The sequence below is a fragment of the Lepidochelys kempii genome, chromosome 19 (genome assembly GCF_965140285.1).
Source record: "Lepidochelys kempii isolate rLepKem1 chromosome 19, rLepKem1.hap1, whole genome shotgun sequence".
In the NCBI taxonomy this organism is placed as follows: Eukaryota; Metazoa; Chordata; order Testudines; family Cheloniidae; genus Lepidochelys; species Lepidochelys kempii.
Genome location: NC_136398.1, coordinates 2,056,368 through 2,083,535, shown reverse-complemented (window position 1 = coordinate 2,083,535; position 27,168 = coordinate 2,056,368). Strand labels below are relative to the sequence as shown.

General features: G+C 46.1%; 1 protein-coding gene across 2 annotated transcripts in view; it reads right to left on the bottom strand.

The window, feature by feature from the left end:
• The window catches only part of GRIK3 (glutamate ionotropic receptor kainate type subunit 3), a 229,666-nt gene that overhangs the window by 78,920 nt on the left and 123,578 nt on the right, over positions 1-27,168 (bottom strand). For both annotated transcript variants that reach the window (XM_073317613.2, XM_073317615.2), the window contains exons 2-6: positions 25,221-25,397; positions 20,892-21,149; positions 19,227-19,408; positions 13,999-14,052; positions 5,910-6,083 (exon numbers count right to left, since the gene is read on the bottom strand). In XM_073317613.2, coding sequence (XP_073173714.1) covers positions 5,910-6,083; positions 13,999-14,052; positions 19,227-19,408; positions 20,892-21,149; positions 25,221-25,397 — 845 coding nt within the window. The remainder of the gene's footprint in view (positions 1-5,909; positions 6,084-13,998; positions 14,053-19,226; positions 19,409-20,891; positions 21,150-25,220; positions 25,398-27,168) is intronic.

Below are 27,168 nucleotides of genomic sequence, written 5' to 3'. Positions count from 1 at the left end.
CATGCATGCAGCAAGTCAAAACCAGAACTCTGTTCTCCTGACTCTTAGTCCCTCTTAGAACCACGAGACAACACAGAGAAGTCAGAGCTGCCCTCATGAGAAAACTAAAGCAAAGCATCCCCATTTCAAGATGAGTTTCAAGGTGAGGAGTTGGACCCTGAATAAAAATTCCCCCCATCACCCTGGTAGTTTTTCTTGGGTGCTGGTGCTGTGAAATCTTCACCCAGGTGGCGATGCCTGACAGTCCTGCTTCCATGAAATATCCATGATGAAACTGGGAAATTTCACGCAGTGGGGACCAGGGGGCTATTGGTGTACAATGTGACAGCCAGTGGGGTGGTGGTGGTTTGGAATGGCTTTGTGACACTGCACTCCACCTCCAGACACTGACAAAGTGGGGTTTTTTTTTCACTTCTAAAAGAGGGATGGGGGGAAATCCCACTAGTTAAAAACACATTCCTTGCTGGTTTCACAACAGTGGATGACAAAGACCCAAGAATAGTAGCCATATTTGTAAAAAATCAAACAATATAGCAAACTACAGATCAAATATCTAACAGTGGAGTGTGGCAGAGGAGAAAATGCTTTGTCCCAGGTTGGCAATCATTCCCATGACCTTATTCCTCCCAAGCGTGAAGAGCAGGAGCCTGGCCTACATCCCGCTGGTGTATCTTTACAACACTAAGGGACAGGATACTGGGTCTTATAAGTCTGGGGGATACTGGAACACGTTTAAGCACACAGATGGTGTATAATTATTATTTGTTTGATGGTGGTATGTACGGGCCCCAGCTGAGAGCCCATTGTATTAGACACTCTACAAACACATAGGGAGAGACAGGCCCTATCTCCAAGAGCTAAACAGACAAGAGAGGCATGGGGCAGGAGAGAAATATAACCACACATCAGGAAAGAGACTTGCCCAAGATCCCACTGTAGGTCCCTGGCAGAACTGGGAAGAAAGCCGGTGCCCTCCCCACTGGGCCATGCTGCCTTTCTCTTCTATTGCATTGTTCTGGAATACTAGAGAGGAGAAGACCGCACAATATTCTACTCCGAGCAAGCAGGGTGAGTTCACAGATACTTACAGCTAATGTGCATTAGCCATGAATTCCCATGTGGAACCCCCTAGGGAGTTCTAGTCACCATCCCACACTAGCATGGAGAGTGCAGTGTAAGCTAACCAAAAGGTCACCAGCGGTAAAGAACCTACATTACAAGAAAGGATGAAGGGATCTGGTCTTTGTTTTCATAGTAGAGGAGTGAGCCTCCAGGTGCCATGGTAAAGGTTTCCAAAATTAGAAAGGCAGAGCCAGGGTGGCTGGGGATAAACCCCGCTCAAAGGTGAGGCGTGTTTCGAAAGCAAAGGGCCAGAATGGCAGGTTCGGTGCTAGCCTCGGATTTGGCAGTCATGGTTTTCCACCTGCAAATAGCGCCTGTACTCAGAGTTTCATGCCTCTGAGGGGTTATACCCACAAATCCAGGGACGGAAGTTCAGTGGCTGAGCGCTCCCCGTTGTGCCTCTGACCATGCAAACTCAAGTGAGCAAGTGACGGCGTAGCTGAAAATCAGACCCACCATCCAAACTGTATTTGGGAGTACACAGGAAATCAGGCAGAACTTAGCCACGCAATAAGCTCCCAGAGAAGGGACTGAGTTTGATAGACACCTGACTTAGCTGCTGGAGAAGGAGAGGCTTGAAGGACACGATTCTGAAGCACAAAGATAGGGTGAACAGCAATTCAAACAGGGCTGGCTCATTAAACCTGTGGCCTCTGCGTGCTCCTAAAACGACTTCCGTTCTTATCATCCACCACTACGGCAGATATTGCAGAGACTCAGTGTGCATTTGAGTAGAGTACAGCAGGCCCCAGTATTAGGGTGACCAGACAGCAAATGTGAAAAATTGGGACAGGTGGTCGGGGGTAATAGGAGCCTATATAAGAAAAAGACCCAAAAATCCGGACTGTGCCTATAAAATCGGGACATCTGGTCACCCTACCCAGTATGCTCGAGTAGTTACGGAAAATAGTGCACCCATCGCATAATCTAAAGACAGTTTAAAACAAAGAGGAAGCTCTTACATCCCCAAGGCTTGTATTCTGGGGGGTCATATTTGGTAGGGAGGAAGGACCCTAAAACCAGAGGTCCGAGAGCTTTGTGACCTTGCTATTGACAAGAGGTGGTAAACAACCAAATCTTAGTGCACGCATAACAAAGGGTTCTACTAACTGAGGTCTTGTCATACATTCTGTGCAATAGTCTCTCTCCGTGGTCATACAAAGCCAGGGGTATGTGCCGTTTATAAAAATGAAATAATTTAGAAGGTATTTTGGAGAAGTGTCGGAACAAGAGAAAAGATTAAAAAAAAAAGTCAAAGAAATGCAGGAAATAGGGGGAGAGCCTGCTACAAGGAAAATTTCAGCTGCAAGAGAGAGACATTTGTCACTGGGGAGCGATCCCCAGATTCTAAGGCCAGAAGAGACAATTATGGTCATGCAGGCTGAGCTTCTGCTTCTCCCAGGGCAGAGAACCTGAACCAGTAAACTCCTGGAGTAGAGGGAATTATTTTTCCCAATACAATGGGTCCTCCTGCAAATCTCACATGTATGGAGATGGAGTAACTTTACTCCCAGTTGCCCTGTTTCCTTCCAGAGCTTGGGGTCCCCACTTCTGAAAGCCTGGCCCACCGTTTTGATGTTTGACATTGACCAGAAGGCATAAAAAGGGAGAGAATTCTAGTGTGTGCCTGCCTCATTTCTCGGTTTAGTAAGAAGGGAGGGTTCAGATGTCTTGGCAGAGATGTCTGATGTTAGAAGGATGCTGCTCCTAGCTGCAGAGAGAAACTTTCAGCTCTGCTGGAAGAAGACTTTTAAAAAAATTTATTAGAAAGCCCACAGCATGCTGGTTCAGTCTTTGCTGGCGAGGAGAGAGGCCGGAAATCACAGCCAGCATGCAGGCATCACCTCAGAGTAGCATTTTATCATAATGCCCCTTTGTGACAGGCAGAGCAGAAGATTAACAAGCCATACTGGGGAGGGGGAAGATCACGCCCGTGCCTCTGGTTATTACCAGCTGTCTTGCTGCAATAGAAGAAGGGATGCTGCTGTCCTCGTTTCTGCCAGCCACCAGGTCCATCCTTGCCCCAGATGTGCTTGGCTCCTGACATGCAGAGAGAGAGCGAAGTTTCTCACGAGGCCATGTGGCACTCTGGGGATGGGGCTAAGAAAGCAGACTCCTTATGGTCAGAAATTAAGACATGTTCCTAATGCATCCTTCCCTCTAGTGTTGGGAAATCCCACAAACCAGCCACCAGATATCTGATCTGCCCTTGCTGGCTATTTCTCTCTGAAACCCTGAGCAGAGATGGACAGGGCGCTCGGGAGGGGGGGAGGGGGGTGGTTCTCAAACTGCCTTTTTCTCACTGTCACTCCCCTTGAGGGCTCCATATGCACCGGGTCTCTCTCTGGTTTTTCTCAGCCCTCCTTGATGCACACGCTGAGTAATAGGACCCAAGCTATGAGCCGTCTCTGGGTCGGAACAGTGGAGCACTTCCTCCTTTGCTTGCCCATCCCTACAGAGGAGCACCATCCCGAAATCCACACTGTGAATAAGGCACCTTCTAGTCCCTCTGGAGTCCTGGGGCCCCTGAGGAGTCAGAAGCCCAGAATGTGTCCGGTTGGGGGCCTTGCTTGCTATGGGCCAAAGGCAGAAGGAGAATGGTGGAAACCTCCACTCAGGAGAAACCCTCAGTGACAGATGGCAGGCACTTCAAGGAGGAAAGGACGCAAATGCACCAGTGACAATTTGGGAGCCTTTTACCCGGGGATCCTGGTTGGGGTGAAGAGGCAGGACAGGAGGAAACCAGGCAGTACTTGTGTGGGATGCAGCATCCTCCCAGTAGAAACTATTGGGGTGTGGAGCTGCTACCAACCCCCACAGCAGCAGCATTCCGGGGTGGCAGGGAACCCCAGCTCCCAACACAAGCGTGTCAACTCTGCTCCCATTCTCCAGATCACTCGCTCCAAACTGCAGGCCTTATCCTGCCAGGTACTGAGCTCCCAGTGAAGTCTGCAGCAGGCAGGGGTGTCGGTGAACCTCCCAGGAGGCATTCAGCATCTTGCAGGATTGTGCCCTGTGAAATATCACACAGCTGTCCTTAATCCAGCCCAACCCTCTGGTGAGTTTCGTGCAAGAGCTTGTCACAGCGGCAGGCACGTCCCTGGTGACATGGCTCCCGCTGAACGGCACGAGCATTCGGAATTCCCAGTGCCTGTTCTCAGGAGCAGGGTGCTCGTGGATGGTGACCCCTTGGGGCACCCGTCTGCCCCAACCTGAAAGGCAGCTTGTGCAGGGCAATGAGGAGAGGGTTCCTTCCTCAGCCTGGGAGCACCAGGGTTTGTCGCACATGCATCATGGATCTTTCCAGTGCAGTGAGCTTTGTGCATGGGGCCGGTGCAGAGAAATCCAGGCGTGTTCCCATGAGGAATACAGTATCTATCTGATTAAAGAAACAGCTGCCCTCCTTTGCCTCTCGTTCCCAGCAGATACTGTGCGGGGCACTTCCCCCGTTTACAGCACACCTAGTCGCGGTCCCTGCATGGCCCAGCCACGCAACAGCCTGAACTAACAGCTTCAAATCAGTCTATGTGCATCCACATTTTGTGGAGGAGACGTGACAGCGGGTCGCACCATTAAGACAAGTCATATAGCTGCACGGAAGCTGCAGCCCGTGGGCATGCTGGCCCACACAGATGGACTGTAATAACATTGGTACAGTACTGAGAGCTTTGTTGTATTTAAGAGGCAATTACAATAGAGAGCAACTAAGTACATGAGGAAGGATCCCTGGGATGGGTTGTCCTGAGACAAGTTGGTTGAGATGTGAGTCTTTTACTATATGTTTGTACAGCCCCCGCTGGAGCCTTTGGGTGCTAGAGAAAGGTGAAGAATTACTATTATTAATAAGAAATAATCACAATAACAATAAGAACAATTAGAGCTGGTCAAAATGTTTCCAAATTTCAGAATTAAAAACAATAAAGGAACGATTTTCTTGACCTTTCCACAGTTTTCTTCCAGTTTTTTCTCCAAATTACAAGGCTGGTGGAAATTTTTACAATTTGAAAATATTGACACAAATGTTTGTGGGTTTTCTCCTGACTGGCTCCACTACTAATAAATAATGCTCGGAGCCATTAATGGACTTTTGCATGGTCAACATAGGCTTCCAGGGGACTTATCTGCAGCAGGGGCAGCTGCAAAACTCTCAAGACACCAAATGTGCATTTCTCTTGTACTCAGATCCTTGTCAGTGGTAGCTTCGCACTGCTCACACACCTACTGGTGAATAACTACCTTCAGATCTAGTCCCTGCAGGGGAGACCACGTTTAGCAAAATGAGAGTGCACGGATGCTTTTTTGAGATGCTTTTTTGATTTTTAAAGTTGTATGAAATCTAAAAAGGGTTTCCCCCCCCCCAATGGATCACCTATCCATCCACTTCTGGATTTTAACTAAACGCTGAAGCGATCAGCACTGAACTGCTGTATTTAGAGAAGAACAGCAGCTATCTTCACACATCAGACTTTTATGGATGATGGGCCAAGGAGATGTAGATCCCCTGTGATTGATACACATGCTGATACACCAGGGTGAATATGGCCCGATGCAGCTATGAGAGGGACGTCCAACTACGATCCTTTGTTAAGTTTCAAAAGCAGAGAAATAATCAGTAGAAAATAAATGTCAATTATTCAGTAAAATCCTAGAGGAATAACTCCCTCCCCGGAACCCAGGCAGCACCCAGAGCAGATATAACGGGAGTGGCGTTTGTGTCAGGGCCCCTCTCTGCACAGCCAGGGACAACACACCCACATGCCAAAGGGATTTTAAAGTGACCATCGTACCATCATGACTCCGTCAAGCAGGCCTGACTCCACCCTGGGCGTGGCCTGCAGCCGCTCCATGGACCATTTCTCAGTGATGGCAGACACGTGAGGGTTCTCCACGTTGAGGATCCGGAAGCCAGTCAGGTTCACTCCAGAGTAGCGATATGGTTCTAGGTCTAATGCATAAAGATCCTTAAAAGAGAGAAATCAGTTTTAACATTTTGTGACTTTCTTTTATTTGTCGCATGTCCTTTGTTTAATGTGGTGCCCTTTGTATTAAGCTGGAGAGTTCAGGGTTCACAAAAAGTGGGATACAGGATGCTGCCGTACTGAATGCAGGGTGTAGAGCTCCGTCCCTTACCATCATTATGAGTATCATGACAGTACCAATGGAATCAGGGCTCCATTGTGCTACATACATCTAGGAAAAGCCAATCTCCTTTCCAAAGACTTTACAATCTAAACACACAAGACAAACAAAGAAAAACAACAAAATGTTTTGTTCAACCCAAAATGAAATGTCTAGTTTTCAAGTTTTTTTAAATCAAAAGACAAAGTCATTTTGAACTGAAAAATCTTTTTTTTTCTTTCAATATATTGAAATGAAACATTTCCAAATTTCAGTAAGAATTTGCAAAATGTTTTGGTTGACTCAAATCTGCATTTTTCCGTGAAAAAAGTTGACTGAAAAATGTCATCCAACCCTAGTCCTGAAACTGGTGCCTGGCCACTACACCCAGCAGAATGAGGTCTTAAAAGGCATTGTTTCTGCATTTGAGTTTAATCCTATAAAAGTTCCCCAAGGTTTTTTCCTGGAGAATTTGCTTTGAGTGCTGAGTCCTGGATGGTGCCTTGGATGACAAAATAACTCCAAATTTGGAATGTCAATTTGCAGATCACTACAGAAGAGGAGCTAAGATGAATTTCTTGACATTACAACCAGTGTACACAGTCTGAAAATGAATGAGTGTGCCCTTTATACAATAAAAAAAGAGAGAGACAGAGAAACCAGGCAGTCTTTAGCTCGCCTGGCAACCAGCCCAAAGCTGTCACTCGGCAGGCAGGGAGAGAGGGGGTATTTGCAGTCCTTCGTAAGCGCACTTCCTTAATGCATCTCTTGGCTCTGCCACATCTGAATATTAACTTCAGTACAGGGAGGTCTGTAGCTCAAACCTCAGAAACAAATCTGAATGGGTTTTGGATCCGAGACATGCTAGGCACACACCACAGCTGTTCAGCTCGGCAAAAAACAAGAACAGCTCACCCAAGGGAAATGGAAGCTGCCTGGATGATGAAGCTGAACAAGGTTTCCTGGGAGTTCACAAATGAGGGAATCGTGAGTGAGCATGGCAGAGAATGGCAGTCAGGAGGGGGCTTCGGTCCTGGAATAATCTGCTTAATGAGTTGTTTTAACCATATTTTATTTTGAACAGTTTCTGCAACAGTTCTTGATTTTGTAATCCCAGATCATCCCATTCCTACCATCTTCTCTGCTGATTCATTCTCTAAAACAGATGAGAGGCAATAAAAAAAAAACTAGTTTGCATGCACCACATTCTCCTGGGCCAAATTCTAGGAAGTGCTGAGTTTCTGTTTTGACTTTTTGTTTCAAAATGGCATTGTTTAGAAATTAAGACAAATTAAAAACCCCACAGAATGGGATGAAAAACACCCCAAAATGAAACAAAATGTTTTATTTTGTCCCAGTCGTGGATTGTACACTCTTTGGGGCTGGACCTGTCTCTTCGTTCTGTGTTTGTACATTGCCTAACACAACAGGGTCCTGGGACATGGCTGGGGCCGCTAGGTGCTCCTGCAATACGAATGCATGGGTTTCCCTGCTGGATTCGATTGTACCCTGACACCGCCTCATCAAAGTCAGTGTTTAACTACCACCATGATGTGCCACACCACTCGACCTGTCAGAGACCAGGTCTGGGGTGAAATGTGAGCCACGAAAAGGATCCCTGCTGGGAAGTTAAAATGCCGCTGGGTTCCTTCCTTTACAGCAAATGACACTTTCTGGAACCTCAGCCCCGTGATTCTTTATTACTGACTGCACCAGGGCAGCTCGTCCCAGCGGGGCTGCAGGGCTGAGGCTGGCCAACCCTGCTTACTGAAGAGGCACGCCTTGGTGGGGCCCGGGGCCTCCTCGCAGAGAGCAGTAGGGTGAAGTAGCACACTGGGACAAAGGAAGAGCTCTGTGTGTGGCCGACTAAACCAGGGCTGGGTATAAACTTTTGTGTTACGGGTATGAGGTTCCCTCTGGGGTCTCTCGGGGGATTGTTTGAACCATTTTGGTTATTAAACCATCCCTGGGTGGGGGTGCTGTTAGCCACAAGACAGACAATACAGGAGTTCTCAAAGGGCCTGCAAGAGAAGGCTAACGTGGGCAGGGTACGTGCAAAATGACCCCTGGCCGTGAGAGGAGTTAGCTACACTGATGTAAATATAGGGTGACCAGATGTTCTGATTTTATAGGGACAATCCTGATATTCAGGGCTTTGTCTTATATAGCACCTGTTACTCCCCACGCCTGCCCCGATTTTTCACACTTGCTGTCTGGTCACCCTATGTAAATAGTCATCAACAGTACAAGTGAGGGGACCCCCAAGTTGTGTGGAAGGCTGGGAACTTTGCAATGACATGAGGTGAAGTCCCTAGATCTGCAGGATATGTGCAAGGGGTGTTGATTTAGGGGTTTACAAAACCCTACAAGATTAGAGGAACAGCCTGACTGACCCCCAACGCTAACCCAACAGGCCGCTGTTCTTTGTTCAGTGTCAAAAACCCAAAGTGCAAATTGGGGATGATTTGGACACTAAATGGTAACTTGGGAAGTATGTTCATCTCTGTCACATCCAGTCATTCTCTACCGTGTTATTTATGCGTAATCACCAGTATTCACGTGTAATGCCCATTGCAGGATTTAGGGAACATGGCAATTTTGAAATGGCTGCTCTACGTAAACTCCACGCACCTTTATCCCACCTAGCATACTGTACCTTCAGCACCGGGACACAGCTTGTCTGTGCCCAGGGGGGTTTCCTCACCAGATCTAATGGAGGAGTTTGTCAAAGGAAGTAGCCAAGTCATGGATTCAATTTTGCTCTGTATCCCAGCAGAGCGGCGCCCGCTGCTTCTCACAAGCACATGGTCCGACCTGCTCCAGGGCCAGCTGCTACTGCAGCAGGGGGTTCACATAAGCTGCTTAGAGAGCTCCCTGCGGACTGCATAGTCCAGTTGAAGGTGTGTCTCCTGACCTACAAAGACCTCTATGGAAAGCGCTCTACCTGCCGGTGGTTGCCTCTCCCTCCATGACAGCTACAATCCCACACAACGGTGCAACTCTACACCAATGGGGGAGACCCATGGGTGCAGGGGACCAGATGTTCCCAGGCTATGGAGCTCCCCGCCCTGAGAAAGAACAAACACCTGGGATCCAGCCACTCTCAGGCCTAGAGACAAGTCTCATTTCTTCAGCTTCAATAGTTTCTTCACATCCCCCGTCCCCTGCACACGTCCACAACTCACACACGCAAACACAGGGAGCCTTAGGAACTGAGCAAGCTATTTCTCTTTCCAGCTGGGAAGGGAGAAAGGGAGCAACTGTTGTTGTCATTTCTACTTGTAAACCCTCTCTTATCGCTGTGGTGACATGGGCTGTCTAAGGAGAGAGCCTTTCTGGAGCATGGAGTGAATGGTTGAGGCTTGGATTAATAACGTGGAAATTCCCCCATGAACAGTGTCCACCCACACGGGCCAGTGCCTTCTTTTCTGGCAACGCTTTGTTATTGCGGGTAGTAATGAAGTCTCCCTGCTATGGCTCACAGGGGCTGAAGCAATAAGGATGGGTATACGTTTATTGTTCTCAGAAGGGATTTTGAAAAGTTGGGTTATATTTTAACCGTTAATCGATCCCCTGCTGGTGAAGTCTCGTTTTTCTGTCTGATAGTCTCTGGCAGTCCCTGTGTGAGTCATCTGGCCCAGATTGCTTGTGCAATGAGGCAGGGACCACTGGGTGCACGTCTCAATATAGGAGAGAGATGGTCCATGCAATATGCCACTTCAGCCACACAGCTGCTTGACAATCAGTTCTATTCTGCCCAAGGGTGAGTGAAGGAACAGACCATCCTGTTTCCTGCACTGGACAGTGCACCCGTATAGGCCGCGTACTGCAAACACACAGGCGCGGCTTGGGAGGTTACTGGGCAATGTGAATAGCACACGTAACAATTTGCTGGGATTTCGTTAGCTGTTCAAGAGCAGCATTGGGAAGAGTTAGTGAGGGCCAGAGCTCTGTCTGATAAGGAAGCTTTGCGCAAGCATGTATCGACTTTAGGAATAGGCTTGGCAACTCCTTAAGGGGATTCATCAAGGAGGTGACAGGGAATCTCTCAATGGGGAAGCAAGGACTTGGGATATTTATTATGCCTTTGTGCATCTTAGTGCCTGAACACTGATGTCTCCTGACACCCAACAGGAACCAGCTTAGCCATGCAAATGTGGTTTTTGGTGACGTCACAGGCTGACCCTGTGTAATGACCCTGATGGTGCACTCTCCCACTTGCAGAATTCGTAATGTCTGGAACAGCTGGCAGAGCATTGGCCCCAAATGCAGAACCGTAATCAGTGTGTGAGAAAACCAGCGCATTCCAGACCACGGTGACTGCACACTCCATGGAGGAGCTGGGAATCATTGCAGCTCTTGGGCCTTAAGCTTTTAGGGCCTCATTTTATTTTTAAATGCTGGCTTCCTATTTTGCACCCTCCAAGTGCACAGCTGATGCCATGTAGATGTTTGCAGGTCCAGTCACTAATTACGCCCACAAAGAATTGCATGGTCAAATTTTCACCTGCAAAATTTTAGGTAGAAAACCAGAGATCCAGTTAAAGAGCAGGCTGAAAATCAATCTTGAATATCCTCTCATAAATGATGCCAGGTGACTGAACTCAGCATGCAGATATTTAATTGCATCAGGGTTTGGATGGTTAACATCATCTTTATCTCAGACTATGGGTTTATTAGTCTATTGCTCGACCCCAGGGGAACAGTTTTCATATTCCTCATTCTTCCAGCAATCAGACATTTTAGGCATAGAATATCTTCTGTTAGTGCTTTGGGGAAATTCACTTCTGAGGTGGTGAATTCACTTCTGAGGCTAGCAGATTCACTTCCACAGCTTTAGTTGTACATGACGAAGTCCATCCAGCTAGCTCCAACTGATGTCCAGGACCTCCTATCTCTCTGTTCCCCTCTCTGCCATGCCTCCAGCACTGGCTTCCCTTCTCACCCTGCCCATACTCAGGGTGTGACTATCTCCTGTTCTGCGTCTCCTGTAGCCCTTCACTTCCCCAAGGACCTGATTTCACTTCCATGGAAGCTAACTTGAGCCTTTCCATTCTCCTCCAGTCCATTTGAAATCTCAGCTGAAATCTGACTCTCCAGCTTCTAGAGATAAAAGAACAATTAAGAATTCAAACTGAGTTGCAAAAATTGCAAGGAAAAAAAATCACCATATTAGTTCCTCCCAGACCTTCTGCTCCTGCCGCTCCTATATCTGCAACTTGGAGCATCTGTTTCCATTTTCCAGTTCATCTACCTTTTCCTTCTATCACTGACTCTGGTGCTTTGGATTTGTCCCCTTCCACCTTCTCTGGAACATTGCTTTTCAGAGTTACGGAGCTGCTTTTACACCCCTGACGTTGCCCAGCAAAAAGTTCCTAGCGGAAGCTCCACCTTCCATGACAGGCGCGGCTTCTTGAGAGTCTGCGCCCGCAGAGATCAGGGATCTATTCTGTTAGCTGCTCTGCAAACACACAGAAAGGGGCGGGGACTTGCTGTGGTCCAAATCCGGCAACAACTGCACTGACAACCCCCATTTGACTTCAGCGGAGCTCTTTGTGTTTGGATGTCACCTAGCACCATGGGGCCCTGATCTCGGCTTAGGCCTTCAGACGCTACTAAGTCCCTGTTTCAACACAATCAACTGATGTACATCGAAGTGACCTGCCTCTCTGATGTGCTGAGTTTCACAGGAGTAGGGTGTGCTCAGCACCAGCTGAAAGCCAGTCCAGTTTAATTTAAGTGCCTAATAATCAGGTTCAATATTAATTTAAGTGCCAGAAAATCAGGCCCCCCCACACCCACCTGGGCAGGCCCCATGATTTGAACATTACGGCCTTCTGTTCTGACTCCTGAACGCTTTCCCCTTCCCCCTGGTGGCTCTAGAGATGGTGCCGCATTTAGTTCCTACCCCAAGTCCTCCGCTGTGCAATTTCCCGCTCAGGCGCAGAGTCCGAGTCCTGCAGGTGCTGAACGCACCCTTCGCAGCACGCGCGGCTACAGAGTGTTTCAGCGTTAAGCCTTAGCCCTCTTCAGAGCAGCCCAAAGTGCAGCGAAGATCCTGAGCTCAGCTGGATGAGTGGAGCAAGCAGCAGAACATCAGCCCTCTTCCCCCTCACTTCTAGCTCCTCTGCTGGTGTCTGCGCCTGCTTGAGATGCTGCCCTGGGCACGCTCTTTCGCTCTGGACTTGGTGCACAGACTCTAAGTAGTTTGAGTCCCCAGCTTTCCTTAGCTACCCGCAAACAGCTGTGTTAGGGAGACCTCTCTTTGTACGGGCACCGCACAATCCTACAAGCTGCCGAGCCACTTCTAGAGATGCCAAGTCCCGCTGACCCCAACGGGAGCTGAGGGTGCTGAGCACCTTGCAGGATCAAACCCTAAATCATGTGGAAGCAAGGGCTATGCTTGACACCAAACAACGGCCTCTCAGGCATCTTGCTGGATCCTGGCTCCCAGTTCCCTTAGAAGGAAAATCAAGAGGGGGCCCTACATGTTGAACTCAGCTTTGCCGTTTGGCAAAATGTCGAAGCATTCCATGCCAAATGTTGATAGAGTGCACTCAGCACTGTCTAGGGACCTTTCAGAAACATTCACTATAACATAATAGACTAATTCATGAGCACCCCATGGGTCTAGTATGGTCAAAGCTGGAGAATGTGCATTGCAAGCTAGGAAAACATTGCCTTCAGGAATAATAGATTAAAACATCTTTCCCATGGTATAACTGTTATTTCAGGAAAGTGGCATTAATTGTGATCACTTATCTGTTAATTTATTAACATTTTTTCCCCACCTCCAGGCTTTACCTACACACAAGATGTACTATGGGCTCAGCTGGGACTGATTAATAGGAGGTTATCTGGGAACTGCTTAAAGCTGCCTGGAATAGATAATGGCAGTAGGAGTAATTAAAACGTCTTTTGCATTTGAAAAATAAGTTTTACAAATTTTAAGGGTTAGTTTATTATGTTTCTTTCCTAAAGGGGAAAGATACAGGAGTTTTTTTTAGCATCATACCAAATTCAGGAGGGTCCCAGACAATAACACCCTGAATTAAAACAAAAAAAAAAGCATATGCCAAGAACAATGCCTCCTGGAGTCAGAGGGGAACTAGCCCATGTTTAATGAGACTGAAGATAATTTCAAGCCGAATTCTTCTCATGCAAAATAAACCTGCAGTGTCAAAATATCTCCCACAGCAAGGAGGGTTAGGCTGCGGTTCTCAAAAGAGCCTCAGGCAGAGAGGTTCCCAACGCCTATTGAATTTCAACACCCACAAATCCCATGCACAATGGCTAAGGACCTTGTGCACACGCTCAGCTTTCAGCGTGTGAGCAACCACACCAAGATCAAAATTACGGAAGGAAAAGAAGTTGAACAAATATTGTGGGCCTGATTCTCTTCTTGCCTCCGCTCGTGTATATGTGGAGTAACTCCAGAGAAGTAAACGCAGTTACACTGATGAAAAGCAGTGTACGTGAGAGGAGAATCAGCGTGTCTGTTAATACGAACAGTTACGTGATGGTTCAATGAGAAGGCCGGATTAAAAAAAATCTGATTTTAGACCAAAGCTAAGTAAAACCTCCTGGTCCCTGTTCTGTTAATACAGGCCCACCCCGCCCCTCTGGGGTCCTGGAGCTGTATGACACACCCAGAAAAAAGTATTCCGTACGGCTCACTGACGACATGCAGCACCTGCTCACATTTCATTCACGGTACATGGGGACAGTAAAAGGAGTTGCATTGATTTGATACTTTACCAGAGTAGTGAAGATGAAGTGGTAGTATTCCGTCATCATTCCCATTGCCATGGCCTTAAGAAGAGTGGGGGGGAAAGAGGGTTAGCAAGATGTATGGTAAAACCGTCCAGAAGAAACAGTGAAAGAAAAACACCTGAAGGGCTGATACATACAGAGAGAGATGAACCAGGAAACACATTTGGATTCTGGACTGATTCAGCAAAGTGCTTAAGCATGTGCTTAACTTTAAGTTCCTGGGACATAAGCATATGCTTACATGCTTTGCTGAATCAAGGCCTAAGACCCTTGTAGCCTGTTTTAAACAGGTACTGAGCACATCCAGATCCCATTGACTTCAACAGGGCATGGCGCTCCAGCAGTGAGAAAAATCCAGAGATTTGATTACAACATCTGGGCATCTCCACACGTCCTATACCACGTGACATCCCAACACTGACAATGAGTTGGCCGCTGCTGGCCTGGCTGGGACAGAGGGAGAAAGATATGGCTGTGTTTACTTCTTGAGGAAGGTACTCTGGACACCTTGGCGATGGGCAACATTATAGAAACCTAGGCAGACACACAGCCCACCACCAGGGTAATGCTGCCTTGTGTTGATCTTAAAAGGTGAAGTGTAAAGCTTTTTATTCCTTAACTTTGGACTGGCATTGCTGTGTATTTCCATCTGTCGTTGTTAGTGTGGGTCTTTGGTGCCCACCACATTCATACAACTAATTTTTTTTAAACGACTGCGCCCCTTTTTCTGAACATAATCAATGGAGGATTATATATACTGGGGCGGGGTGTCAGAAAAAGTCCAGGGGGAAGGAGAATGGAGGGAAGCCACTCAGCCATTCTGTATTATTCTATCAATGAAGGCAGATCAATTAGTACACATTTAGACCTGCTTGATGGGCTGAAAGGACTGCTCCAGAAATCGTCAGAGCAAAATCTGGCACCCAGGGCAACGTTTACTATTTCCAAGAAGCATTGCAGTAGATCTTAATAGTTGGGTGGAATGAAGGGCCAGACAGTTTCTGGCAGGAAGCAGGAGCTGCAGATATCCAGAGAAACAAATAGCTTTTTTCCCCAGAGCTGCCTTAGCTCCTTTAGTCTGGGGAAATAGCATGTCAGCATCTTTGAAACATGGGGTGTAAAGCAGTGTCCAGTTAATGGATGCAATATTTTAGTGTTTCCTTCTACAGCTGATGCGAAAGGGATCAGAGTAGACCAAGAAGCAGGAGTCCATATAAACGATGACTCCCACACATCATTGCCATGATGGATATTAATAAAACTAGACTGAATGCATAATTCTACGATACATATCACTGAATCTTTTGGACCAGAAAGAGCCTGGACTATTACCAAATCCATTCACCTTGCAACAGGGCATAGCCCTAGTGTATCTAGGAAAGGAATCCTCCTGGAAAGATTTTCAAACAGAAGGGAGGTTTGGCTTTTTGGATAGGGTTCAGTGTGCTTTTGGGGAAAGCAGATCTAAGAGTACTTCAAAATCTTTAATGACAGCCACCTTGCCTCCTCTGACCTCAGGGGATGTTTGCTTCTCTCTGCTTTCTGTTTGGTTCTGCTACAATTACTAGGGCAGAGTTTAGCTCTGAGGAAGAAAAGAACAGTTTGAAAAGAAGCAGGGGGTTAGGAAACATGGAGAGGATGGGCCAATCCAGATTGCAGGGCCTAGAAACCCAGAATCTGAAGTTTTCCCTTCATTCCTTTCCTTGACCTGGATGTCTTTAAAAAACACGATGATATTAATGCAAAAAATAATCAGGTCTCTGGTATGAGCAGAAGATTTCAACCCAGAAGGCAATGAGGCTGTAATTCTCTGAGTCATCCACGATGGTAAATGTTAATGTGCTGGGGCCCAATCCTGCCATCAGATGGCTGGTGTGATGCATGAGTCTGAATGCAGAAAATGCCTCTGCTTTTGTAAAGAAATAAAGCAAAAAGCAACCCGCAGAACAGTAGAAAGGCTATCAACAACCGCCGGGGAGGGGGGAAAGGGGAGAGGGGAAACTGTAGAAAAGGTAGGACAGTGCCGAGCAGGAGTTCAGCAATCCATTCACAGACCGCTGCCAAGGAGGAAGAGAAAGAAAGTTGGGAGTTCAGAGAACAGACGTGATCATAAACCGATGACCAGAAAGACTGAGACCAGACTTTTCTCAAGTGAAATTATAGTGCAAGAGGACAAAACAGAAAATACTTTAACTCCCTGGTGCTATCTCAAGAAACGCCACACCTGCTTCCTGGGAATGTGATCGTCTCATATGTGCTGTCTGTATTATCTTGGGGTAGTCCTTCTTGGGTTAGTGGGGTTTAAAAGTATTGCCCAGGGTAACTATGAGTTGCCTTGATGCTATAGTCACTGTGGGGATATTTTTAATGAATGTGTTAAAGAGACTGGGTTTTCAAATGTGACTCATGATCCAGGGTGCCCAACCTAGGCCACCTCTGAGGGGCCTGATTTGAAGAGAGCAGGTGCTCGGCACTTTCTGAAAACCAGAGTGTGTTAAGCCATCTCACACTGGGCACCCAAAAATCAGGACTCACTTTTGGAAATCTTGTCCTTGAACTCTACGTTATTTAGTGGGGCAGCTTGGCAGGATTCCTCTCCTGCTTCGACTTGCAAATAGGTGCAGTACAATAGGTGAGCTCAGAACACTTGTCCTGACACGGGAAGCAAAAACTGTAGGTCAGACTTGCGTGTGGTTTAATTGGCATGTTTGCTAAAGTATCCCAGAAGGGAGTAACACAGAAAAGTTTCAGAGTAACAGCCGTGTTAGCCGTATTTAGCCATATGGAGTGGAAATCTATCAACTGCATGAAAACTGACTAACACGGCTGTTACTCTGAAACCTGTCATTATGCAAGGCACTGCATTTAGCCGTATGGAGTGGAAATCTATCAACTACAGAAAAGTTGTTATTGTTTAACAGAAAGGGTCTGGCTCTGAATCGTATCCCTTTTGCACAAACGTGTGACGCGTGTTGCGCTCTTCCTGTATCTTGCACTGTCTTCTTCCCCTCCCGCCCCACTGATTCGCAGTGGGAACAGAGCCCTACCATTCTAATCTGGCGGGATTTGACAGTCACTTTGCACAGGTGTAAAGGCCTGCAGAAGTTGCCGGGGAAGAGCAGACTGGACTCACTGTCTCCATAACCCATCCTCCAGAGAGCAAGGCTGCAGTATCGTGCCAGATTCATGCTCTCTGGCAGTCAGAAAAGATGCAGGGAAAAACTGGAGCTATCCCCACTCCTCAATCCACCCCGCACCAGGTATGAGCGGGGACTGCGGCAGAACCCAGGGGGAGAGCTCGGTACACTGCAGGGAGCTTTGACACCAGCTGAGGTGCGGGTGGAGGTGGTTGTGACATTCCTCCGGAGCTCTTAAGGTCCTTTGGCACTCGGTCCTAGACAACGAGCAATCCTCTAGGGCAGTGAGTCTCATGGCCAATCAGTGCAGAGCTGCAGCCCACGTGACATCCGCAGGGCTGCACAGGTAGCATATATTATGACACGGATGCAACCCACACAACACACAGAGAGCTGCATAGGCAGCCCACAATGGTCAATAGGTTGGAAACCACTGGTCTATGGATTGTAAGTAGATACCCCTGTTTCTTGTTTCCTAAAAAAAAACCCCACATACAAGAAACCTTTCGTGCCCCCCCCGACCTCCACCCCACCCACCTTTTATTCTTTACCCACACCGATGAGCAGAGAAGATGGCACAAAAAACTATCAAAACCTGCATAATAAGTGTACAGCACCAAATACAGCTAGCCTATTAAAATAATTGACAGGAGATGAGGATTCCCCTTATTACTTTGTTAAATAATCCCGCCCTGGCTGTCTGATCTCTGGGCACTTCCCCTCGTTTTGCAGTAGCACTGGGGTTGCAGAGAATTCCCTCTTCGGTGCACTGGGCTGCTTAGTCCTTCAAGGGGAGAACGGTTATTTAAACAATATGTTGGGTCTCCCTGGGCTGGGATAAATCACACTTGTATTTGATGATTTTTTTGTAATTCTCCTAGGGTTGACATTTCCTACCATAACGGCATGTACCTAAGGGGAAGAGGAAGGGGAGAAATCCAGGCCTGCTGGCATGTGAGAGACACAAATCAAGTAGCAGAAAAAAAACCCGGTCAATGGGAAATCACTGACATCTAGGCTCAACATAGCAATAAAAAGACCCAGAAATGTGGTAATCTTGGACTTTCCATTTTGACCAAATTTGTGGCTTCTTTTGTGTGTATGTACGTGTGTGTGTGTGTGTGTAGACATGTGTGCAAGCAGACACGCGTACCTTGCAGTAGTCCTTACCAAAATGTAGCATCTAGTATAATGTCCCCCTGTGCACACCTAGGGGGCCTGAGGCAGGACAGATGGGAGAGATGACATGAAACCAGGAAGTAATACCACATTTGTGCAGGGACAGGGCTAACCGAACAATGACAGAAGTGGCCAAGAGCAGAATTCTATTTGATACATTGGCTGACAAAGGGAGGAACAAGTGCTGCATTCACGCATTGAGGGCTGGAGAACCACTTGCGTGGCAACAGGAAATGGTACGTGATCATACAGTTAAAGACTGACGCCAACACAGCTGAACCCACTGATACCAGCTGAGGATCTGGCCTTGTATCCTAACTAAAGCTTGTAGGATTTTTTTTCCTCCCTGAAGTGGAAAATTTTGATTTTTTTCCATGGACAATTTTTACTTTTCATTATTTTGGGTTTTTTCCCCAAAGAAAAGTTGAAATTTCCTGCAGAAATCAGACACTTCCCTGAAATTTTTCATTTAGTCAAAAACCTAATTTTGCACCAAAAAAGTTTTGACAGCAATTTTTTGGCCAGCCTTAATTTTAATACCGATGCACAAGGGAGCCAAGTTGGGTTACCAATGCAGCCCTAACTTTGGTGTTCTCTGCACGCTCTGCAGTGTGACCTGACCCTTGTAGCATAGTTCTTTGTACAAAACCTGTATTTTCAGATATAAAAACCAAGTGTAGAGGAAGTAGCTTTAACTATAGCCTCAGAACATTGCCCGCAAGAGCCTAAGCAAAGCATGTGCAGCTGCAAAAATGCTTTATTTATTATAAAGGACGTTACCTGCAGGGGTACGCCACAGATGTCTCAGCTGGATTATCATCATTGCATGAGCATGAATTCCCAGAGGCTTCCCACTTTCCAAAGAACCCCTCCTGCTGCAGCCCCTCCAGAGCTCACCTGTTTGAGGATCTGAGCTGCCATCAAGTGGTTACAGTCGAAGATGATGCGGAACTCCCGGCCTCTCTTCATCTCCTTCAGCAGGGGCCTGGCATCCTCCGTGTCGATGGGCAGCTGGCGGATCTTCAGTCGGATGTTGTACCTTGACGGGGCCATGATAAGCTCCTGCAGCCGAATCAGGCCTTAGAGAGCAGCATTTCAAAAAGACAAAACCCACAGCAATGTCAGAACGAGCTGCTCTTGCCAGCAGCAGGTCCCTTCCACATCCACTGGGCTCCGGGTTCCTTTACAAACTTTTACTGGGCGACTGTTAATTTTCATTCACAATTTGATTTCACAAAGTAATTTCCCCCCCCCCACCCCGCCAATATTTAGCATTTTAAAAGTGTCTACCGAAACAAAGGATGCAGCTGGGCCGTGGTTTTAAATTTCAACCACATCTAGGGCAATTGTTTTCCAATTTTTCCCATATCAGAAACCCCATTCCTAATAACCCACCTTCCATCTAGCTGAGATCTAACCAGGATGCACCCTTCCCCCGCTCCCCACACCATTTGGCCATGTGGGATTGGCAGGACAGTCGTGACCCCCTACAGCTTTGGGGGCATGCCCCTTCAAGTTAAGAGCCCATGTTCTAGGGGAAAGAGAGAACATAACAACTAGCCAGCCAACATCTCAAAATCTGTTTCATTTACTGTGTATAGATTAAAAAAGAAAAAAAAAGTCCCATTAACTGAGACTTGAGTCCAACTGAGTCTTTAGGGTAATTAATTCCAATCTGAAGAGAAGAATCTCCTCTCTATCATATTATATTACTGCCATGACTGTAGGCAGAAACAGGAAATAACCAGAGACCTTTTTTCGACCTGTGCACTCATTTCTCTCCTCTGGAGAAAGCACAATGCTGTGCCAGCCACAGCCGGTTAAAGTTAGTGGGATCTAGCGTTGCAAGAAGAAACCCAACAGAAGGCCATTGCAAAGGTGGAAGAGACAATGGGGAGTGTCCTTGTGCAACATGGAAGAAGTGCATCTGAACACGTCACGGAGAGGAATATACAGGGAGCCACATTAGCCAACAGCAGTGTCACACGGCATTCTCCGCAGCACTTCCCCTAAGGAAACTCGCTGGCTTTGTGAAATTGTCTTGAACAAGCGACCCGACACAATTTTATCTTTAGAGCAGGTGCTTTGCTGGGCTTTGTCCCGCTATCAAGAGCTCCCTCTACCTGCAGATGTGTGTAAGGAGCATTTTCTGGTATGAGCCAGACAGCAAAGGCTTTGCAGGCTCAGTTATGCCATTAGAGGGAGCTTTGTGCCCTCCGTGGCAAAACCACCTGCCAAATTCTCTGCTCATGTAAACAGACGCTGTGCGGCTGCCTTCAGTGAAGTGGGGCCAGTTTACACAGGCAGAGAGCGTCATCCTTCATCTGGCCCCTTGTCGGCAGCCGTGGGGATGAAGGCTAGCCGGTTGACAAGTCTGCCAAAGCTTTAGACATATTCCAAAGAACCCTGTGCATTTCTGCTGTGAGTTCATGAGGAATTTGGATCTGTCCCTGTGGACTCGTCTCACCGCACATAACATGATTTTACTCCACCAGAGAGCATGGGAAAAGTCCCGAAATGGAACCCACAATAGATGAGCTGCTTCGCTCCCCCTTCACCTACCTGTACTGTCATCATAAACAACGGTAGCTGACCTCCATTTCAAATACTGTACAAGGTCCAGAATGGCATGGCTGAGAGAAGCATAGTCGGGGTAAAGGTTGACATAGAAAGTGTCCTTGTTATCCAAAGGGTGATGCTTCCACCGAAGTTGTATATGGGGGACTTCCAGTGCATTGCAAATAGACTGAACAGCATTGGTACAGGACCCTTGAGAAGGCCCGAATATTGCTACAACCCCCAGGGCGAGCTGGTCACAGGCTGGAATAGAAAGGGATCGAGGCTGTCAATACACCAGACAATATCCCTCCTGGGACTGATTAACACTGGGGGATGCAAGCCCATCCAGAGCGTGTCACTAATTCAGTCATATCACAAACAGCACAGCTCTGCTGCTTTGTCTTGGCACATGGAGAGATAGATAGAGCGGCATGTATGGGGATGGATGGACAGACAGACAGAAGCCTCTGGGTAACAACCAAAATATAAATATTAAAAAATAAAGGAACAGAGAGGAGAGGCAGAGAGGCAGGTCAAGTTCTAGATCAACAGTGAGACAGACGAGAGATGACAGGTTCCAGACCAAGGAGTGATTATCCAAGCCTGATACAGCTGAGGGAGATGTACAAAGTCTTGACATTTTCAGGATTTTTTCCTTACACACAGATATTTCATTTTTAAATCCCAGCTCTGCATGGTGATAACACTGACTGCTCTTTAGTTAATGGCACTATCCTATCAACAGCACTGGGTCACAGAGCCCTCTCCTATCTCATAAAGAGTGACCACAAAGCCAAGCTCTGGTGATGAGACATTCACTGAGGCCTGACTCTGCCACCTTCCCCTGCTCCAAGCAGCCCTTATGCAAGTAGTTCCATTGATCTTTGCAGATTTACTTGCAGGAGTAATTACTACTTAAGGCGATTAAGAACAGAATTAGGCCCTGCAGTGATGGTCCCTTGGGCAGCAACTGATATAAATATGGAACTGGGCAAAAAATTCCCATTGAATTGTTTTGAAAATTAAAAATGGCTTTTTGACAAAACTGAAATTTTCACAAAAAAATGTCAATTTTCTTCTAAATTTTGCATTAAAAATTTGAAAACCTAAGATATGGGGGTTTGGGATTTTTAAAGAAAAAACAGAAATTTTCACAGAAAAAGAAACCAATTATATCCCAATCAGCTCAATATGAAAAAGGATTGATTCCTATTTCCATGATAAACAGCGCCCGTTTTTCTGGGCTCCCTACTGGTTTGAATCCCATGTGACTGAAACGTACCATAGCCACTGGCAGTCTGGAAGCATCTCCCCCACACCTCTCTTTCCATACAAAAATTATCTGTAATTTATCCAATATATTTTCAGTGGCCAGAAAACAGGGGTAGATGGCTGGTGAGATTTTTGGATTTTGATGTGTAGGTTTCATTCAGGTTGCTGGGAATGCAGGGTTTAAGCTTAAACCCCAGATATTTTGCAGATGCTTAGCACAGACTGGGGCTTTGACTAGTTCATTACATTAAATAACTTCATTCTGAAATGCACATAGTGATTACTTTTTAAAAATAAAATATGTTTATCTGTGCCCAGCTCAGCAATGACTGTGGTTTAGACTGAGAGACTTACTAACGCGTACAGGGTTAACCCTCTCGCCCTTAGTCATGGGAACAGCCCCTTTCTATTGGGATGCCAGCTGACGCTGAGCTCAGCGAGGCCAGTCACCCCACTGGAATATCAGGCCTTTGCTTGCATGCTTTGCTGAATGGGGACCAGATCGAGGATAGAGCACCATAGCAGGGTATTTTACTCCTCCATGCTGCTCTGCTCAGAGAGTTATCAGATATGGTAACATCCTGACCCCACCGAAGCCAGAGAGTTTTGCCACAATGGGGCCAGAAATTTAATCCTATTGAGTATGGAATGACACCATAGGTCACTAGAGGGGACAGAACCCCAGGTCTTCTGTACAAAAACATAAGGCTCAAAGGACCAGGTCTGCGAGCTGTAGGTGGTAGTAGGTTCTTATCCCCTATGTGGGGAAGCCACTAGATCACTTACCAAATGAAATAAGCTGACCTTTATGGGCCTGGTCCAATACTAGCAGCTCAGACAAAAGGCTCTCTGAAGTCAGTGGGAGATCTCTCTCATGTAATAAGAGCAGGATTGGGGTGCTAATGAACGGAACGTCATTGACTGTATTATGAACATAGAAGGACACTGAGCAGAAGCTTGCACCTTGTGGCCTACACACTGCGTTCCATTTGGTAAGGCAGGAACCACACGGCTTCCAGCCAGGTAGGGAGTGTGAGCACATACATGTTCACTTGCACACTCACGTATGCACGCTCACGAGTGCCCCTCCTTTGGTTCCTGTGTGGTTTAACATCCAGCAACAATTAACGCTTCAGTGAAGATAAACATGATACTTACACTTCAGCCTAGCACAGTGCAGGGGTCACAAAACCTAGGGGAACTTCCAAGATAAAACCCCCTGAAAAAAGCAAATATCCGCCTTGATTCCTGGTAGACTCCGTGACAATCAGTTACCAGCTCTGTCTATTGATGCCTCTCTGGTCTGTGAATTCAGATAGAGTCATACTTTTGCTGAGCAGGTTTCCCCCCCAGCTGAAGCTAATCCATCACCCTCACAAGCTGACGGGTAAACCACAATCAGAGCACTTGCTGTGCCATCCAGTTTCTCCCTCCCGCCCTCCAGACCTCGCTCTCTAGCAGCTCAAATCAATTGGCATCCAATAACAATAATGACTTGTGGTGGTGGGGAGAAGGAAGCTGTAATCCCTCTCTACTAGGAATATGTGGTGGGCAGCCAAACTCTTGCATGTTTATCCAATTTCTAAGCTTTTTAGGATCCACCGTTACTATTCCACACTTCTGTGCTTTTAAAAAGTTCATCAAACCATCACCTCAAACATTCTAGAACCTCCACACAAACCACAACAGGCAAGAAGCATTTAATAACGGCACAACTCATCATTTCAGTGCTCACATTTTACCCTTCTTTTAATGTGTGTGTGTGGGGGAGAGGGAGAGGGGGACTCTGTTTCATTGGATAGAGTTCCCAGTCTTTATCTAGCAATGCAAATGCACCAGGAAGTGGCACATTAATTAAACATGAAGGAGAGGCTTAAAAACATAACTTTATTTACTTGTCATATTCCATTAATATCATGTCTAAGTGGAGCTGCTCAAGAGTCTTGCAAACTTTAGAGTTGGAAGAGAAATAGGTTAGCTGTGTAGGGTTAGCGGGTGAAGGAGTTGTATAGTCTAGTGACCGGCATAGGATAAGGAACTGGGAGATGCATGGCTGAGCATCTGATTTACAAGGCTTTTGATCCAGAATTCACTTGACCCCTTGGTGCTTCAGTCAACTCAGCTGTAGAAACAGGCAATAGACCTGCACATACTGGGTGGTACAAAGGTCCTGAAAATTCTAGGAAAAGATATTTATAAAATCCAGTAAAGCAGTAGCCACTTTCCACCTGAACTGGGAGAATCCCGACAAGTGAGAGTCAGGATTATTTTAGTTTCTGCCACCAACACCTTTGGTGCCATCTTGGAATTTCCTATTGCATGAAGTTCAATTAAATGGAAACATTTGCATGAAAAATACAGTGGGCTTCAACATCTGTTCCTTTGTTTGTTTTAATAAAGAAACTATTGCACAGGCTACAGAAGACAAGGAATCTCCAGTCTGGCTGGCTTGAGGTTCCTGCAGCTGTCCACCTTTTCTCACTGTGGTCAGGTTATTTCAAAAACATGTACCCGTGTGTAAGCCCCAATTCAAGGAAAGCAAAGTGAGCAGCTCTGAATGCAGTGGTTACTCAGATTCCTCTGGGAGATGCAGGGCCAAGATTTTATGGGGTCCCCCTGTATCAGTGGAGCACAGTGTTGTTAACCTTTGACACACTGTTATAGCATTCCAGGTAGGTTCTAATCTCCCTCCTGCCATGCACGCCAGGTGATGTACTTCCAGGAAGGATGCTGCCAAAGGTGTCATCCAAGTGGGTATATGCATAATGTCTCCAGCAGTGCATGGTTACCGTCACTGATCGCAATGCTCGTAAGATTTATTTTTGCCACATGCATATATCAGCCACTTGTAGGTGATCTGAGCCTTAGCATCTTCAGCTGACATGGAGTAAAATGGAAATGGGTAGAAGAGATGACATTTTTAAACTAAATAATAAATAAAGCCATTAAAGACCCATAAGCTCCTGGCTACATGTTCAACAGGTGAGCAGAGAGCGGTCTGCCTCTGATCAACCCAAACGGTAATTCTTCACCAAATGGAGAAATATGCTATCTACTTACCTTTCTTAGTGGCTTCAAAGCTGTCATGGAAATGTATCCTCTGAATGTCATAAGTTAATGTTGTGTTAGGCAACAAAGTTCTATTTCTGTTGATAATATTGGCAGAAAATCTAAAGGCTTGCTCCTCGGCACTCATAACCTGGGCGTTGGGGCCATCTGCATACTCGAAAATTCCTCCTGCAAGACAGGACCAAAATAGAGTTACTAACAACATGAAGGTTCAGGAGCACCCTCTCCCACAGCATGTCCAGAGACAAACTCCTGGGAAAAGCTTACACATTTCAAAGCTACATTAGGGCTACAGCCAGTGGCATTCATGCTCAGCTACACTACTGGCTATAGCCATGTCTCCCCTGGGTTTATCAGCGAGTGGGAACTTCCATGTCTTCCAAACTGCATGGAGGGACCTCTCTCACAGTTTCCCTAGGAAGCTCAGGGGAGTTTGGGAACCCAGCCGCTCACTGCTGTGTATGTGATTGTGTACATTCTGTTTTGATTTGAGCACCCAGCCCAGAGACGGCAGGCAGGGAAGCTGAGTCAAATTATGGTGACACCTAAAAACAAGAAATGTGGCCTCTCTGAGAAGGAGGGTTTCCCTGGTTCCCCTTTTACTGCTGGGGAGATGCTGGTGGCTTATGTTGGGGCTGAACCCAGGGCTGCTCAGAGATAGAAATTTATGACAAAATATTCCTGGAATTGTTACTCTCTCCCCATCCAGCCTGGTTTTGCCATCCCCCTCTTTCCATCTCCTTCCCCTGACTATCTGAGATTAGAGGTGCCTGAGCCTCAATCAACATCAGAGAGAAAGGATACAGAGGCCAGGATAGAGCGGGTTGAATTGTTTTCCCATTTTTAAAAAAAGGCATTTTGACTACTATAAACATTTTTGGTGGACACTTTTGTTTTGGTTAAAATATTTGTATTTTCATGAAAAACTGGAAACTGAAACATTTTCATGAATTTTTTTTCAGTTTTTGATTTAAATGTTTGGTTTTCACAATCAAACAATTGCAATTTTAATAAATTTTTTGTTTGTGATTTGGGTTTTCAAAAATCTGCTGAAAATTGAAGTATTTTCAAAGGAAATTAAGAAAAACACATTTAAGAAATCGTCCCATCAAACATAACTGGTATTTTCCAAGCAGCTGTTGCTAGGAGGATAAGAATAAAGTGGGTGTGGAGTGTGAGGAGTGCGGGTCAGGAATTTTCCAACAAAACTTTTTTCTGCTGGAAAACACCAATTTGTCAGAACCAGAACTGTTCATAGGAAAGGGTCAGTTTCAGTGAATCTCCAAATTTGAAAAAAAAAATTGAAAAACAAAGTTTCAAAGTCATCAAAATGGGAAATGTTGACATTTTCAAAAATAATTTTTTGCTTTTCAATTTGTTTTGAAACAACATTTTGTTTTGAAATTTTAGCTAAAGAAGAGTAACCTCTTTTTAAAAAGGTCAAAATTAAACCAAAATGAATTTTTATTCAAATTATTGGTTCACAATTTTTTTTATTATTATTATTATTATTTTGAAATTTTGAATTTTTCCCCCATTGGGAACAGAATTTTTTTTTGAAATCTTGAAAATTCTCCTGCATCAGTTAAATTGTTTCCCCCCTGCAGAGTTCTGGGAACAAAGTCTGGACCCTTTAATTTCTAAGTCACCATCTTGAACATGGTCCAAGTTGACAGTGACCAGGAATTGCTGCCTTGGCTTTCCCTTCTGGGCCCTACCTCCTGCCATGCTGTGAGGTCTTCCTCATGTCTTAGATTCTCCACCAATGAGGCAATCAGTGTGTTGACTTTTACCATGCACAGTCATTGTGCTGTGTGAATAATGCAGAGTTATAATTAATATAAGAATTGGGAGTGAAATCTCCAGCTGCTTTCTGCTCATCCTTAAGTTCCCTCTTTGTCATTCCTTATTATTAGTTCCCTCTGCCCCATCTTTTTTG